General features: G+C 40.0%; 1 protein-coding gene across 11 annotated transcripts in view; it reads left to right on the top strand.

Moving 5' to 3' along the window:
* Window positions 1–16978, top strand: part of LOC128685956 (mucin-2) — an 859817-nt gene that overhangs the window by 806079 nt on the left and 36760 nt on the right. For 8 of the 11 annotated variants that reach the window (XR_011391786.1, XM_070083383.1, XM_070083385.1 and 5 more), the window contains one exon: window positions 5170–5261. Coding sequence is in view for 9 of the 11 variants with exons in the window: in XM_070083383.1 (XP_069939484.1) it covers window positions 5170–5261 (92 nt within the window). In the remaining 2 variants the exon portion in view is untranslated. The remainder of the gene's footprint in view (window positions 1–5169; window positions 5262–16978) is intronic. The other 3 variants (XR_011391787.1, XM_070083386.1, XM_070083378.1) reach the window with 1 other exon arrangement.

Genomic DNA, 16978 nt, shown 5'->3' on the forward strand with positions numbered 1-16978 from the left:
AACTGGCAGCCTCACCATGCCTTATCACACTATGGATGCCACTACGCTTCTTAAATCTCTCAAACCAACCTTTGCTGGCCTTAAATTCACTCACATCATCACTAGTTGCAGGCATTTTTTTAATTAAATCGTCATGCAACTTCCTAGCCTTTTCACATATGATCGCTTGAGAGACGCTATCTCCTGCTAGCTGTTTTTCATTTATCCACACCAATAAGAGTCTCTCAACATCTTCCATCACTTGCGATCTTTGTTTCGAAAACACAGTTAAACCTTTGGCAAGAACAGCTTCCTTGATTGTCTTTTTGGTGCCCACAATAGTAGCGATGGTTGATTGGGGTTTCTTGTACAACTTGACTAGGTCGGCGATACGCACTCCACTTTCATACTTATCAATGATCTCTTTCTTCATTTCAATGGGAATTCTTACCCTTATTGGTGTACGGTTGGCACTAGAAGCTTTCTTGGGGCCCATGGTCACTTATTTTCCAGAAACAGCACCGAAAACACTGTAATAATACGAAATATTCCGAGTGTATGCTTGGATGTTACCGCGGAGGCTGGCTGGTAAACAATGGCACGGGCGGCACATGTGAGGCTGGCTGAGGGCGCACATTGGACGCGTCTCGGACGAAAATCGGTGAGCGGGTTTTTAATCGGTATGCGCGGCAAAAATTTTGCGATTAAAGTAAGCGGTATGCGAAATAATCGCTATGTGATGCCATCGTTATGCGGGGGTCCACTGTATACACATTTTCATTAATCCATCTATGAAGTTTTTTTCAAAATTATATAATAAACATGATGCATAACATATAAAGATGATAAATACACTCCACAGTAGAATAAATATGAGATGTGGTAGCCAGACGACTTGCACAAGTGACGGCATATTAGAAATAATAATGTTCACCGAGTCTAATTAAATGTCATATATTACGTTAACATACACATACACATATTTTTTTTTCGAAAATTATATAATAAACACGATACATATATAAAGATGATAAATACACCCCACAATAGAATAAATAAACATAAATATGAGATGTTGTAGCCAGATAACTTGTACAAGTGACGGCAAGAATAACATTTTCTCTAGTCTAACATAAGAGAAAATGTGTTACTGGGGATAACTGTAGAAAATTATTCCTATTGTATGTATGTAAGTACGTTTATTCAGGTATACACAAATGCAGTTACATAAATTATCATATATAACAGCATATGTGTAGAGAGCCTAGGATAACCCAAAAAAGTCAGACAGAGTGACTTATTTCCATTGCCTTCACTCAGAGTGTCGTTTCTTCTAAAAATGGTGTTACATGAGAATGGGAGTGTTCTTCTTTATTTATTCTACCGTATCAACGTAGAGAGAACTTGTACACAAACCAGACGTGTGTACTTCGTTTACAAAACTTACGTTTGCTTGGTTTGTTTACGTAACTCTGCGCCTGTCCTCCCTCATATACATGTACTCTCTCTCTCTCTCTCTCTCTCTCATTTATTTGTTTTATCTCGTTTACTCACCCTTGACCCTACATTAAGACTACAAATATTTTAACCCTTTCAGGGTCCAAGGCCAAAATCTGAAGTCACGCACCAGTGTCCAAGAATTTTCCAAAAAAAAAATTTATTTTTTCTTATGAAATGGTAGAGAATCTTTTTGTGAAGGTAATAAAACAAAAAGTACAAAATTTGATGGAAAATTGACAAAATTATGCTCTCGCGAATTTTGATGTGTCAGCGATATTTACGAATCGGCGATTTTGCCGACTTTGACTTCCATTTTAGGCCAATTATATCATTCCAGTCGACCAAATTCTTAGCTATTTTACTAGTATTACTTCTATTCTATCGATTGAGCACAAGAAATCGCCAAGTCAACTGTTTCAACTACAAAATAAAGTGATTGGAAATTGGTTATTTAGCCAATTTAACACAAAGTTCAAAATATTCCAATTTCAAAATAGCATCCAGAATAAACACTGTAGGCATTCCTGGCACTAAACTAACATTTCCTCGGTTCATTAGTTACGTTTTGAGGCTTTACAAATAAATCCCATTTTTATTTTTTATTTACATAATGAATTTTTATTCACACCAAAAAATAGAAGATTTACTGTTATGCAATATTGTAATAATTGTATAAATATCATCACCACATTTGTGAATGTGTATTAGATCCACCAGCTGGCATGTATTAGACGTGTGAGGTCGTTTGTTTACTCTTGAACATCGACAAAAATTTAACATTTCCGCTACTTTGAGTTCAGTTTCAAGCCATTTCCGGTGCTAAAACCAATCAAAATCATCTCTATTTCTGTAATATGTCTTCCATTCTATCAAATGAGACCAAGAAATTGCAAATACAACTATACAAAACATACGAAAAAACACTGCAAAGTTGCTGTTTTAATCGAAAATCTTGGTTTCAGTTTTTTTTCTCTCATTATACACAGTGTGCTGCAGGATTTGTTTTATGTGGTGCACACATACCACATAGATGTATTCTCTCATATCTAGGCCCAAGTGTACCACTCACAGTTTATCAGAGTGAGCTGAGCTCATGACGTAGATCTACGGTTTGGACACTGAACGCAAAGCCGTAGATCTACGGGACGGACCCTGAAAGGGTTAAGGTAAGTAATGAGTGAACTGTACAGGTCTCCCTCAACATTCACGTTTTCAACTTTCACGGGCTTCACACATTCGCGAATTCCCAACCGCCAAATTCCCAGCCGCCAAATCATATTTAAGTTTCCCGCCACCTGCGAGTCCCTACTACCCTCCCTCCGACCCCCGCAACTGGCAGCCAGCCCTCCCACCACTCAGTGTGGTGAGTGTTTTGTTTGTTCATTATTTGCTATTAAACTACAGTATAAATAATGTAAACCCATTCATGATTGCTATTGGAATGGCTATTCGGACAGGTATTAGACGGTGACATCATGTGTTTACTTTTGAACACTGCAAAGAATTAAACATTTCTGCTACAGCTAATAATAACAGTAATAAGAATAATAATAATAATAATAAATATGATATAATTGAAGAAGGAAATTGTACAAAAATACGAGGGAGTGGTTGACACATCGTCAGTGTGACTTTGTTTATGCTGGAGTGAACATTGGTCTCCCTGCTCTTCCAAACATTTCACAATAATGCATTGTGTTTGGTGCTTGTAGATTGAGTGTGACTGGAGTGGTAGAGGCAGTGATTGAGGCAATGGTATTTAATAACATACATGTACATGTTAATAATAATACATGTTATTAATAATACGTACTGTTATTATTTATAACATATATGTTATTAAATACATACATGTTAATAATAATACATGTTATTAATAATAACATGTACTATTATTATTTATAACATATATGTTATTAAATACCACTGCCTCAACCGCTGAATTATTGTGAAATGTTTGGAAGAGCAGGGAGACTAATGTTCACTCCAGCATAAACAAAGTCACACTGACGATGTGTCAACCACTCCCTTGTATTTTTGTACAATTTCCTTCTTCAATTATCGTATTTATTATTATTATTATTATTATTATTATTATTATTATTATTATTATTATTATTATTATTATTACTATTGTTATTATTAGCAATAGCAGAAATGTTTGATTCTTTGCTGTGTTCAAGAGTAAACACATGATGTCACTGTCTAATACCTTTCCTAATAGCCATTCCAATATGCAGTCATGAATGGGTTTACATTATTTATTCTGTAGTTTAATAGCAAATAATGAACAAACAAAACACTCACCACACTGAGTGGTGGGAGGGCTGGCTGCCAGTTGCGGGGGTCAGTGGGAGGGTAGTAGGGACTCACAGTGGTGGAGGCAGTGGTATTTAATAACATACATGTTATTAGCATACATGTTATTAAATAACATACGTTATTAAAGCATAACATGTATATACATGTATTTAGTACAATTTACGACGTTTTCATGTATTTTATGATTATTCATGGTTCAACAAGTTAAGGAAGCAGTATTGTAATATATTACCCTACAATATATTGGGGCACCAAACATTCACAGTTTTTCAACATTCGCGAGGCTCTTGATCCCCTAACCCTCGCGAATGTTGACGGAGACCTGTATATGCATTCTGTCGCTCTGGGATACTTAACCCTTAAATGGTCCAAACGTATATATACGTTTTTGCAACATTTGAAAGTATGTAACAAAATATAGATCATCTTTTTTTTTTCATTTGAAAATGTGTAAAAAAAACTTTTATCTACATGTGGTTTTTTGTTATGTTCGAAAATATGTAAAAAAACGTAAATCTACATTTGGAGCACTACGTATTTGAACGTCGATCTGTTTGGACTGTTTAAGGGTTAAACATCAAAGAATAGTATGTGTGGGTGGAATGACCTAGTATGTGGTAGCCTGGCTGACTTCCATACATACCACACTTAATTTCTTATAATAAATACTACTCATCCCACCCTAGATTAAGACTACAAATATTTTAAGGTAAGTAATAAGTAAACTGCATGTGCATTTTATCGCTCTGGGATGCATAGACATAATAGAGGCTCTCTTTGCATTGCAACCCACTATTGTAAATATAAATTCTCAATGTACTGTTTGCAAAGACATAAAATAAATAAATAAATAAATGTAATAGAATATTATATGTAGGTGGGGTGGCCTGGTATGGTAGCCCGGCTGACTACCATACATACCACACTTGATTTCTTACAATAAATACTACTCATCTCACCCTAGATTAAGACTATAAATATTTTAAGGTAAGTAAGGAGTGCACTATGTATGTATTGTACTTTTTTATTGTTTTTTGATACCTAGTTCTATTGCTAACTTAATATATGTTAGTGTAAACTTGTTATCTAGTATTTGTATGCATTTATAAGGAAAAAAAAAGGGTGTTCCACTTTACGGCGATTTCTGCTTTACGGCGTTAGCCTGGAACCTAACCTGCTGTATAAGTGGGGCCCTACTGTATTGGTATTGACTTAATTGAGTATCAGCATAGATATCATTGGGTATCAACTGATTTTGATGTTATCAGTGGGCATCTGCTAATCTTGACAGTATTGGTATCAGCCAAAATAAATTTGGTATTGTGTCATTCCTATTTACTGTAGTACCATGTGTTTGACCTATACTAGTTTCTTCAGGTATCTGACTGGGATCGTTACGCTGCTGAAGAATATGAGCTTCTGGTTGCTGAGGAGGGAGGAGCAGATCATCAAGATGATGTGTAAGTTATCTTAAATTATGTATATTTTTACATCAAATTTTGATAGTTTCAATCTAAAACAGTATAACAGAAACAAAAATGTAATGCATATAGTGATATAATTTATCAGCATAATAGATATGGAAGTACAGAGTAAACTCTGGGAAAAGCATAGCTGTGATAGGCATAACTGGATAACCTGTATCAACATCCATGGTCCAAGACTCTTCATCCGGCATATAGAGGAAATATTGTTGGAATAATGATAGAAGTGTAGAGAATGAAACTGTGCCACTACCATCAAAAAAGTGCCAGATCAGGAAGATCGTAATTTTTATGTGAGCCACTGGCAGCAACAGCCTGGTTAGTGAGGCTGTCAGCAAAGAAGTTTGGCTTCAGGTCAGGCTTTGAAAGTATAACGCTTCATATTTGATGCTGGTAACTACATTTTGTATCCTGGCCAGCAAGTGAAAAATGTCTGTGGTATCATCTATTCGTTCTGAGAGATGAATTTGAGTATCAGAACTATATAGGTGTTTATTTTCTCTCTTGCAAGCAGTGTCCAAAAAAATATGTGTAGAAGAAATTGGCAGATATTTGAATGTATGAACACAAATTAGTGCTGGAACAGCTGAGAGCATTGCTGTGTACTGCCATATGTGCATCTAAGACCACAACATGTACTTTGAAAATGCACTTTAATAATTGTACAGTTTATAGAGGTAAATTGTAAAATTGAACATTAGTGTGTCAGTTTTACACTTTATTTTGTCTGAAATGCAATTTACAGTACATAATTTCAACATACCTATTTTGTGGTTAAAAAAAAAAAAAAGTCTTACAGCAATGAAACACTAGTAACACTACTGTTTGCTCTCTGGGAGCTTTACCAAGTACATAGAATACATTATTGTATATGTGAAGCATTTGAAGATGGGCAGGTATCATCAGGTTGGGTCAGACACTGCTAAGACTTATCAGGTGCCACCCAGTCAGATTAGGTGCCACTAGGTCAGGTCAGGTGCCATTACAGTTAGGTTAAGTGATGCTGGGCATGTGCATATCTATGTTTATATCAAGTATTTAAAGCCCTTGCTTTCTTGCCTGCACTAAAGTGATCATAACCACTGTAAATAACAATAACCTGCAGTTAGGAAAGTATGGATGATGTTTTGGTCTGATTTGGACCATTGACATGGCACACTGAAGCGAGGAGAGGAGACCAGAATATATACGTATATGAGAGGGATGGGGGATGTGGGGGGAGAGGTAATAGTAGTAGTGTTGGTGAAGGGCATAGAACAACAGCAAAAATACAGTGAAACCTCTCATTAATGGACTAATAGGAAGGAGGGGGTATATGATAATAGTACTGATTGTTCACAACTCCTGAATCATGAAATTAATATTTCATGATAACATGATTGTCCAGTTGTCTTCCTAAGTAGTGGACTTGATCTACTGAGGCAGAAGATACCCAGACACAAAGAATATGTATACTGTAACCTGAAGTACAACCATACAGAACTGGTATAGTAATTTTATAGTACTTGCGTAATTTACAGTAATTTTGCTTATCATTTTGTGGTGGAGAGATGAGATGTAAACTGCTGTGATCAATAGTGGTGACTCGGAATAACTTTAATTATGAATCAGAGATGTAATGCTCCTCTTTACTTGTCCATGTTGGACAAGCAACATACCCCAGTACTTCGGAAGACAACCAGATGCTGTCAATACAGACAAAATGCAGAATTATGGACTTTTGACCATTTGTCCAATAATTACAGCATTTGTCCAGCAGTTTTTGTCCAAAATTGCTGAAATTCATTAATGAGAGGTTTTACTGTACAGTAGTAGTAGTAGTAGTATTACAGGTAGCAGCAGTGGTGCTTGTAGTAGTAAAGGTAGCAGCAGTGGTAGTAGTCATAATGGTGAAGTAGTAGTGAAAGAGTTAGTAGGAACAGTCACAACTGAATAGGAAACAAGGCAAATAAAGATGGAAATCAGAATGGGAGGAGGGAGAAGAATGGAGTTGTAGTAGTGGTAGTGGTATTAGTAGTATTGAAAGTTGAAAAAGTAGTAATACAGCAGTGGTAGAGGTAGAAATGAAAAAGTAGTAGTAGGAGTGGAAACCTAGAGAAAAAATAATGGCAGGGAGTGTAGTTGTAATGAAAAAATAGTAGTAGTTGTGGTGGTAGTAAATAAGAACAAGAGAACAGAGGAGTACTGTAGGAGAGCTACTGGCCCAGGGGCATAGGACAAAAATCTATGGGACTGTACCCCCATAGGACAACCCACCAAGGCAGGAGACGAGAAAGGCAGTCAAAATACAGGAAAGGGAGAAAGGTAAGGAGAGGAGGCAGAAAGCAGAAAGAAAACCCAAAGGAGAAAGAGGAGAGAGGAAAGGGGAAGAGGGATAAGGGAAAAAAAGAATCAGGTTAAGTCCAAACTTCAGTACACCCATGACTTAACCTGATTCTTTTTTCCCCTTCTCCCTCTATCCCTTTCCTCTCTACTCTTTCTCCTTTGGATTTTCTTTCTACTGCCTTGGGTATTTATCCTTTATTATTTTTCTCCCCTCTGTGTTCTTGCTCCTACCCTCTGTGCACCTCTAGCTCCCTTGCAGTACTCCTCTTTCTTAGTATTTGACTGGCTCCACTACTACTACTGCTACCTCCACCACTACCTCTCTTGTCCCATCCCTGTCTGCTGGCCTATATATACTCCCTCTTTCTCTCCTTTTTGTTAGTGTGACTTTGTAAATGGTTCAAGTTGAACCGAAACATCATTGTAAGCTCCTCTCTTTTATGTGCGGGTTATTCGTGTATCGTTCCAGTCACAGTATTGTGCCTTTTTTTTTGTGTTATTAACTAGGTATATTTATACACCATAGGAAGGTTAGCATAAGCACCACTGTGACCACAAATGCAAATTTTTAAGATGAATCTCCCGCTAGGTGTGGCCATGACAAACTTTAGCTCGAGTCCCCTCAAAGCCGTCATCATGACTCACGAAATTGTAATGACTCAATTGGAAACAAACCATAGTATGAGCTAATGCGTTGGTCTGGAGTTTTACAACTCACTTGCCGCGAGTTCAATCCCTGCCCATACCATGGTTTGTTTGCAATCGTGTCATTATGATTTTGTGAGTCGTAGCAAGAAAGTGTCTATAAAGACTAGAAAGGTATATAGTTTGGGCAGAAGACCAGTTCATAGGATGACTGATATCTAACATGACAGAAAAGAGCACTGTTAGTGTCAACATGGCTAACACTTTCAAATTTAAATGTCTTACACCAGTTCTGATTAGATCAAACAACACTTGCATAGGTCTAGAAGGTCAGCAGAGACTTTACCATGAATGGGACATCAGCTGATTAAGATCCATGACACACACACACACACACACACACAGACACACACACACACACACACACACACACACACACACACACACACACACACACACACACACACACACACACACACACACACACACACACACAGACACACACACACACAGACACACACACACACACACACACACACACACACACACACACACACACACACACCCCCACACACACACACACACACACGTACCCTCCTAACCACCTCTCCCCCTTCCCTAACCAGCTCACCATAGCCACCTACCCCTCCCCCAAACCACCTAACCCCGCCCCCCACAGTCTAACCCCCCCCAACTACCTCCCTCCCTCCAATAACCATCCTCCCCCTCCCCCATAACCATCCATCCCCTCTCTCCCCCAAACCATCTAACCCCCTCCCCCAACTATCTCTACCCCTCCAATAACCATCCTCCCCCTCCCCCACAACCATCCATCCCCTCTCCTAACCATCTATTCCCCTCCCCCTAACCAGGATGAGGACAAGGGGCTCCAAGGACGAATCTGGGAGGGAGGAATGGGAGGTAGAGCTCAAAAAAAGGGAGGAAGACTGGGGAAGGAGACTAGATGAGCTGGAAAGGAAGATGGAAGAGAGGTTAGCAGCAGAATGCAGAAGGTGGAAGCAACAGGCCACAGCAGCAGAAATCAAGATAGAGAGATTAGAAGAGGAGCTGAGACATCTGAAACAGCACAATGACAAAGATATTACAGAAGTAGCATCGGCAATGGCTACATCAAACACAGACAACAGGTCTGAAGGAAGCATGGAAACTAAACTGTATGCAGAGGTCCTGTCAAACCCACATGGGGCCAAAACAAAGACAGGGAGCACACTAGGACAGAATGAGAGGTTGGAAGACATTGAAGGAACTAGGACATGTGCAAGGACCTTACCAGATACCTGTGGGGGCCAGGAGCAGGTGAGCAGGAAGGATAAACCAAGAAGCATAGGGGCCATAACTAGGGAAGGGACTGAAGGAAGGAACACTCCACGGGAAGGAACTAAAACACATCAGAGGATGCAATGGGAGTCACAGTGGGAGGTGGAAAGGGAGAGATCCGTGTTTGTCTATGGGCTAGATGAAGCTAAAGGGGAAACTTAAGATGAAAGAAAGCAGGAGGAGAAAAAAGCGATTGAAGATATCATGAAGGTGATAGGCGAGGGGGACATGACCCAGGTGGCAAATTTTCGGAGAATTGGGTGGTTCACAAAGAAAAGGAATCGGCCTCTCAAAGTAATTTTCAAGGCAGAATCAACCCGAACCATGATCCTGCAGGAGAAAGCACGGCTGAGAGGCAAGCAGGAGTTCCGGAGTGTGCACCTCAATCGAGACAGAACACAGGACGAAAGGAAGACAATGAAAGAGAGAGTTCAAAAATGAAAGGAGAAATGGGAGGAAATGAAAAAGGAGAGCAGAATAACCCAGGATCAAATGGAAGGACAAGCGCACCCCCCAGAAACACCTGCAGAAGGACTCCAGCCACGACACCCCCAAGGCAACTGAACAATCCAAACCAACCATCACACACCGATCCCTCTGTTTCCACCCCCGCACCACAGTTACAGTATTAGAACAGAAGTTGAAGGTTTGGTACATAAATGCAGATGGATTAACGAATAAACATGAGGAATGGCAAGAAAGAATCAATGAGAAGTCCCCAGACATCATAGCAGTTACAGAAACAAAACTCACGGAGACAATAACAGATGCAATCTTCCCACCAGGATACCAGATCATGAGGAAAGATAGAAGGGGCAGGGGGGGAGGTGGGGTTGCTCTGCTCATAAAAAACAGATGGAAATTCGAGAAAATGGAAGGAATAGATGAGACGGGAGAAAGAGACTACATAGCAGGTACACTTCAGTCTGGGGAACACAAAGTGGTCATTGCAGTGATGTATAATCCACCACAGAACTGCAGGAGGCCAAGAGAGGAATATGAAGAGAGCAACAGAGCAATGGTGGACACACTTGCTGAGGTGGCAAGAAGAGCTCACTCCAGCAGAGCAAAGTTGCTGGTTATGGGGGATTTCAACCACAGGGAGATTGGGAAAACCTGGAGCCACATGGGGGTCCCGAAACATGGAGAGCCAGGATGTTGGACGTGGTGCTGGAAAACCTCATGCACCAACATGTTAAGGACACTACCAGAGTGAGAGGGGAGGATGAACCAGCAAGATTGGACCTTGTGTTCACCCTGGGCAGCTCAGACATTGAGGACATCAAGTATGAGAGTCCCCTAGGAGCTAGCAACCACGTGGTTCTGTGCTTTGAATACATAGTAGAGCTGCAAGTGGAGAGAATAACAGGAGTTGAATGGGAAAAGCCTGACTATAAAAGAGGGGACTACATAGGGTTGAAGAACTTCCTGCGGGAGGTCCAGTGGGACAGAGAACTGGCAGGAAAGCCAGTAAATGAAATGATGGAATATGTAACAACAAAATGCAAGGAGGCAGTGGAAAGGTTTATTCCCAAGGGCAACAGTAACAACGGGAAGACCAGAATGAGCCCCTGGTTTACCCGACGGTGTAAGGAGGCAAAAACAAAGTGCAATAGAGAATGGAAAAAGTACAGAAGGCAGAGAACACACGAAAATAGGGAGATCAGTCGCAGAGCCAGGAATGAGTACGCACAGGTAAGGAGGGGGGCCCAGCGACAGTATGAAAATGACATAGCATCGAGAATCAAGACTGACCCGAAACTGTTGTATAGCCACATCAGGAGGAAGACAACAGTCAAAGACCAGGTGATCAGATTAAGGACAGAAGGTGGAGAACTCATAAGAAATGATCAGGAGGTATGTGAGGAGCTGAACAGGAGATTTAAGGAAGTTTTTACAGTAGAGACAGGAAGGGCTGTGGGAAGACAGCACAGAAGGGAACATCAAGAGGGAATATACCAACAAGTGTTGGATGACATACGAACAACTGAGGAGGAGGTGAAGAAGCTCTTAAGTGACCTTGACACCTCAAAGGCGATGGGACCGGACAACGTCTCCCCACGGGTCCTTAGAGAAGGAGCAGAGATGCTGTGCGTGCCTCTAACCACAATCTTCAACACATCCCTTGAAACTGGGCAACTACCTGAGAAATGGAAGACAGCTAATGTAGTCCCCATATTTAAGAAAGGAAACAGAAACGAGGCACTAAACTACAGACCTGTGTCTCTGACATGTATTGTGTGCAAAGTCATGGAGAAGATTATCAGGAGGAGAGTGGTCGAACACCTGGAAAGGAACAAGATTATAAATGAAAACCAGCATGGGTTCATGGAAGGCAAATCTTGTATCACAAACCTCCTGGAGTTTTATGACAAGGTAACAGAAGTAAGACATGAGAGAGAGGGGTGGGTAGATTGCGTTTTCCTAGACTGCAGGAAGGCCTTTGACACAGTTCCCCACAAGAGATTAGTGCAGAAGCTGGAGGATCAGGCATATGTAAAAGGGAGGGCACTGCAATGGATAAGGGAATACCTGACAGGGAGGCAGCAATGAGTCATGGTACGTGAAGAGGTATCACAGGGGTCAATTCTAGGACCAGTGCTATTTTTGATATATGTGAACGACATGATGGAAGGAATAGACTCTGAAGTGTCCCTGTTCGCAGATGACGTGAAGTTGATGAGAAGAATTAAATCGGACGAGGAGAGGCAGGACTGCAAAGAGACCTGGACAGGCTGGACATGTGGTCCAGTAACTGGCTTCTCGAATTCAATCCAGCCAAATGCAAAGTCATGAAGATTGGGGAGGGGCAAAGAAGACCGCAGACAGAGTATAGGCTAGGTGGACAAAGACTACAGACCTCACTCAGGGAGAAAGACCTTGGGGTGACCATAACACCGAGCACATCACCGGAGGCACACATCAACCAAATAACCGCTGCAGCATTCGGGCGCCTGGCAAACCTGAGAATAGCGTTCCGATACCTTAATAAGGAATCGTTCAAGACACTGTACACTGTGTATGTTAGGCCCATACTGGAGTATGCAGCACCAGTCTGGAACCCACACCTGGTCAAGCACGTCAAGAAGTTAGAGAAAGTACAAAGGTTTGCAACAAGGCTAGTCCCAGAGCTCAAGGGAATGTCGTACGAGGAAAGGTTAAGAGAAATCGGACTGATGACACTGGAGGACAAAAGGGTCAGGGGAGACATGATAACGACATACAAGATACTGCGGGGAATAGACAAGGTGGACAGAGATAGGATGTTCCAGAGAGGGGACACAGGGACAAGGGGTCACAACTGGAAGCTGAAGATTCAGACGAGTCACAGGGACGTTAGGAAGTATTTCTTCAGTCATAGAGTTGTCAGCAAGTGGAATAGCCTAGCAAGTGAAGTAGTGGAGGCAGGAACCATACATAGTTTCAAGAAGAGGTATGACAAAGCTCAGGAAGCAGAGAGAGAGAGGACCCAGTAGCGATCAGTGAAGAGGCGGGGCCAGGAGCTGAGTCTCGACCCCTGCAACCACAATTAGGTGAGTACAATTAGGTGAGTACACACACATACACACACATACACACACACACCATCTCTCCATGGGTCCTTAGAGAGGGAGCAGAGATGCTGTGTGTGCCACTAACCACAATTTTCAACACATCCCTTGAAACTGGGCAACTACCTGAAGTATGGAAGACAACAAATGTAGTCCCCACCTTTAAGAAAGGAGACAGAAATGAAGCACTAAATTATAGACCAGTGTCACTGACATTTATAGTATGCAGAGTCATGGAGAAGATTATCAGGAGGAGAGTGGTGGAGCACCTGGAATGGAACAAGATTATAAACGAAAGTCAGCACTGATTCATGGAAGGTAAATCCTGTGTCACATACCTACTGGAGTTTTATGACTTTTATGACAAGGTAACAGAAGTAAAATACAAAAGAGAGGGGTGGGTTGATTGCATTTTCTTGGACTGCAAGAATGCCTTCAACACAGTTCCTCACAAGAGATTAGTGCATAAGCTAGAGGATCAGGCATGTATAACAGGAAGGGCACTTCAGTGGATTAGAGAATACTTGACAGGGAGGCAACAGTGAGTCATGGTATGTGATGAGGTATCATAGTGGGCGCCAGTGACGAGTGGGGTTCCACAGGGGTCTGTCCTAGGACCAGTGCTATTTTTGGTATATGTGAATGACATGATGGAAAGGATAGACTTAGAAGTGTCCCTGTTTGCAGATGATGTGAAGTTAATGAGGAGAATTAAATCGGATGAGGATCAGGCAGGACTACAAAGAGACCTGGACATTCTGGACACGTGGTCTAGCAACTGGCTCCTAGAATTTAACCCCACCAAATGCAAGGTCATGAAGATCGGGGAAGGGCAAAGAAGACCGCAGACAGAGTATAGGCTAGGTGGCTGCAGATCTCACTCCAGGAGAAAGATCTTGGGGCGAGTATAATACCAAGCATGTCTCTGGAAGCACACATTAACCAGATAACAGCTGCAGCATATGGGTGCCTGGCAAACTTAAGAATAGCATTCTGATACCTCAGTAAGGAATCGTTCAAGACTCTATACACTGTGTACGCCAGGCTGGAGTATGCAGCACCAACTTGGAACCCACACCTGGTCAAGCATGTCAAGAAATTAGAGAAAGTGCAAAGGTTTGCAATAAGATTAGTTCCAGAGCTAAGGGTAATATCTGACGAAGGAGGGGGGTTAGGGGAGACGTGATAACAACATACAAAATCTTGCAAGGAATAGATAAGGTGGACAGAGACAGGATGTTCCAGAGATGGAACACAGAAACAAGGGGTCACAATTGGAAGTTGAAGACTCAGTTAAGTCGAAGGGATGTTAGGAAGTATTTCTTCAGCCATAAAGTTGTCAGGAAGTGGAATAGTCTGGCAAGTGATGTAGTAGAGGCAGGAACCATACATAGTTTTAAGATGAGGTATGATAAAGCTCATGGAGCAGGGAGAGAGAGGACCCAATAGTGGTCAGTGAAGAGGCAGAGCCAGGAGCTGAGTCTCGACCCCTGCAACCACAAATAGGAGAGTACATACACACACACGCACACGCTCACACATACACACACACACACACACACACACACACATACACACACACACACACACACACACACACACACACACACACACACACACACACACACACACACACACACACACACACACACACACACACACACACACACTCACTCACTCACTCACTCACTCACTCACTCACTCACTCTCTCACTCACTCTCACTCACTTTCACTCACTCTCACTCACTTTCACTCACTCTCACTCACTCTCACTCACTCTCTCACTCTCTCTCTCACTCTCTCTCTCTCTCTCTCTCGCTCACTTACTTTTAACAAAATATACTTTTTAAATAAATAATTGTGGAACATGTACACAGTACTATACATTACAGTGGACCCCCGGTTAACGATATTTTTTCACTCCAGAAGTATGTTCAGGTGCCAGTACTGACCGAATTTGTTCCTATAAGGAATATTATGAAGTAGATTAGTCCATTTCAGACCCCCAAACATACACGTACAAATGCACTTACATAAATACACTTACATAATTGGTCGCATTCGGAGGTAATCGTTATGCGGGAGTCCACTGTATTTTAGTGCTGCAATTAAAGTTGGTCTGAAAATTTGCCAAGGCTACATGCTAAGTAAGCACTGTGCCATAACCAGATACATGAAAAGAAATGGTGGTACAGGTCGGCCATCACTAATCCAGCAATCAGTTATAAGAACATAAGAATGTAGGAACACTGCAGAAGGCCTACTGGCCCATACGAGGCAGGTCCTTATCAAAACGACATCTACCTAAAGCTACTCAAGAAATAACTCCCATACCCCTTGACACCAATCAAACCCAGCCCCTCCCCTATCCGGTTCCATCAGAAATCTGGCTGGCATAATTTCAAATTTCATCATAATACTAACTCAAATTGTTATACTGACTCAAATTTCATCATTATACTGACTCAGAAATTGTGCAGATGGTTGTAAATCCACAGCAGCAAGCCAGTGGAGGAGAAAGAGTCTCTTCTGATAGGTTAAGTAAGTGTATTCTAACCTAACCACTCTGTAATCCGGCAGACTCACTAATCCGGCACACTACAGGTCCCAGTGATGCTGGATTAGTGATGGCCAACCTGTATAGTGGTTTGTGTACTGGGAAGGGAAATCTTATCACTAGCTGGAATTCCACAAGTACTTTATATTGTTAGCTTTTTAGGTATTTTAATAATGTGTAGGAGATATAATCACTCCTTAATGACTGGCATTTTTTCCAGAATACAGAAAGAGCTTTCTGAATCATTAATAAAGATTTATAACAGTTATTATGACATGGAATAAGAAATTTGCTGCATTCATTTAAATTATATGAACATAAATAATTTTTTAAAATCCTTTGGTACTTAATCTCATATCAGTTAATGTCTTACCTCTTTCAGCAAGATAAAAAAAAGCAAAAACTTAGAAAATATTCACATTCCAAACTAGACATTAAGGATTAGCAATGTGTATAGTCAGGCAAGTTACTTTCTATGTTAGCATGAGTAAATGTATTGCTGTCAATTCATTTACTAAGTTCATTGCATACCTGTTATCATACATTTTTATTAATAGTATGTGAATGAATTATTTTTTGTATTGTCAACTTTAATATATGTAAACTACCTTCAACAAATCTTTCCGTTCCAGAATGAGTTTCTTTCTACATCTGACTTTCTTCTAGATTTGTCTTATTCTTATTAATTATATTTCTTAACCATACAATATCTTGAAATGTAGATAATAATTTTTTTCTTATACTGTAGTAAATTATAATGTGATGTAGAATTCTTGTAATACCCAGATTTGATTTAATTTAAAGTACTGTAGATGAATAACCAGTGTTATAATTAAGTACATATATGCTCAATGTCAGCAATTTTCTACCTCGTTAATTTTTCTTTCAGCATTTTAAACATTTTATTGAATTTATAAAAGTTCTGCAAGTTAACAGTAATATATTGCATTTTACTTTAAGGTTCATAATGTTTTGTGAATTAAAATATTGCCAAAATGGTAAATATATATATATATATATATATATATATATATATATATATATATATATATATATATATATATATATATATATATATATATATATATATATATACATATACATATATATATATATAAATATACATATATATATATATATATATATATATATAAATATATATATATATATACATATATATATATATATATACATATATATATATATATATATATATATATATACATATATATATATACATATATATATATACACATATATATACATATATATATAT

This window comes from Cherax quadricarinatus, chromosome 9 (assembly GCF_038502225.1).
Source record: "Cherax quadricarinatus isolate ZL_2023a chromosome 9, ASM3850222v1, whole genome shotgun sequence".
NCBI lineage: Eukaryota > Metazoa > Arthropoda > Malacostraca > Decapoda > Parastacidae > Cherax > Cherax quadricarinatus.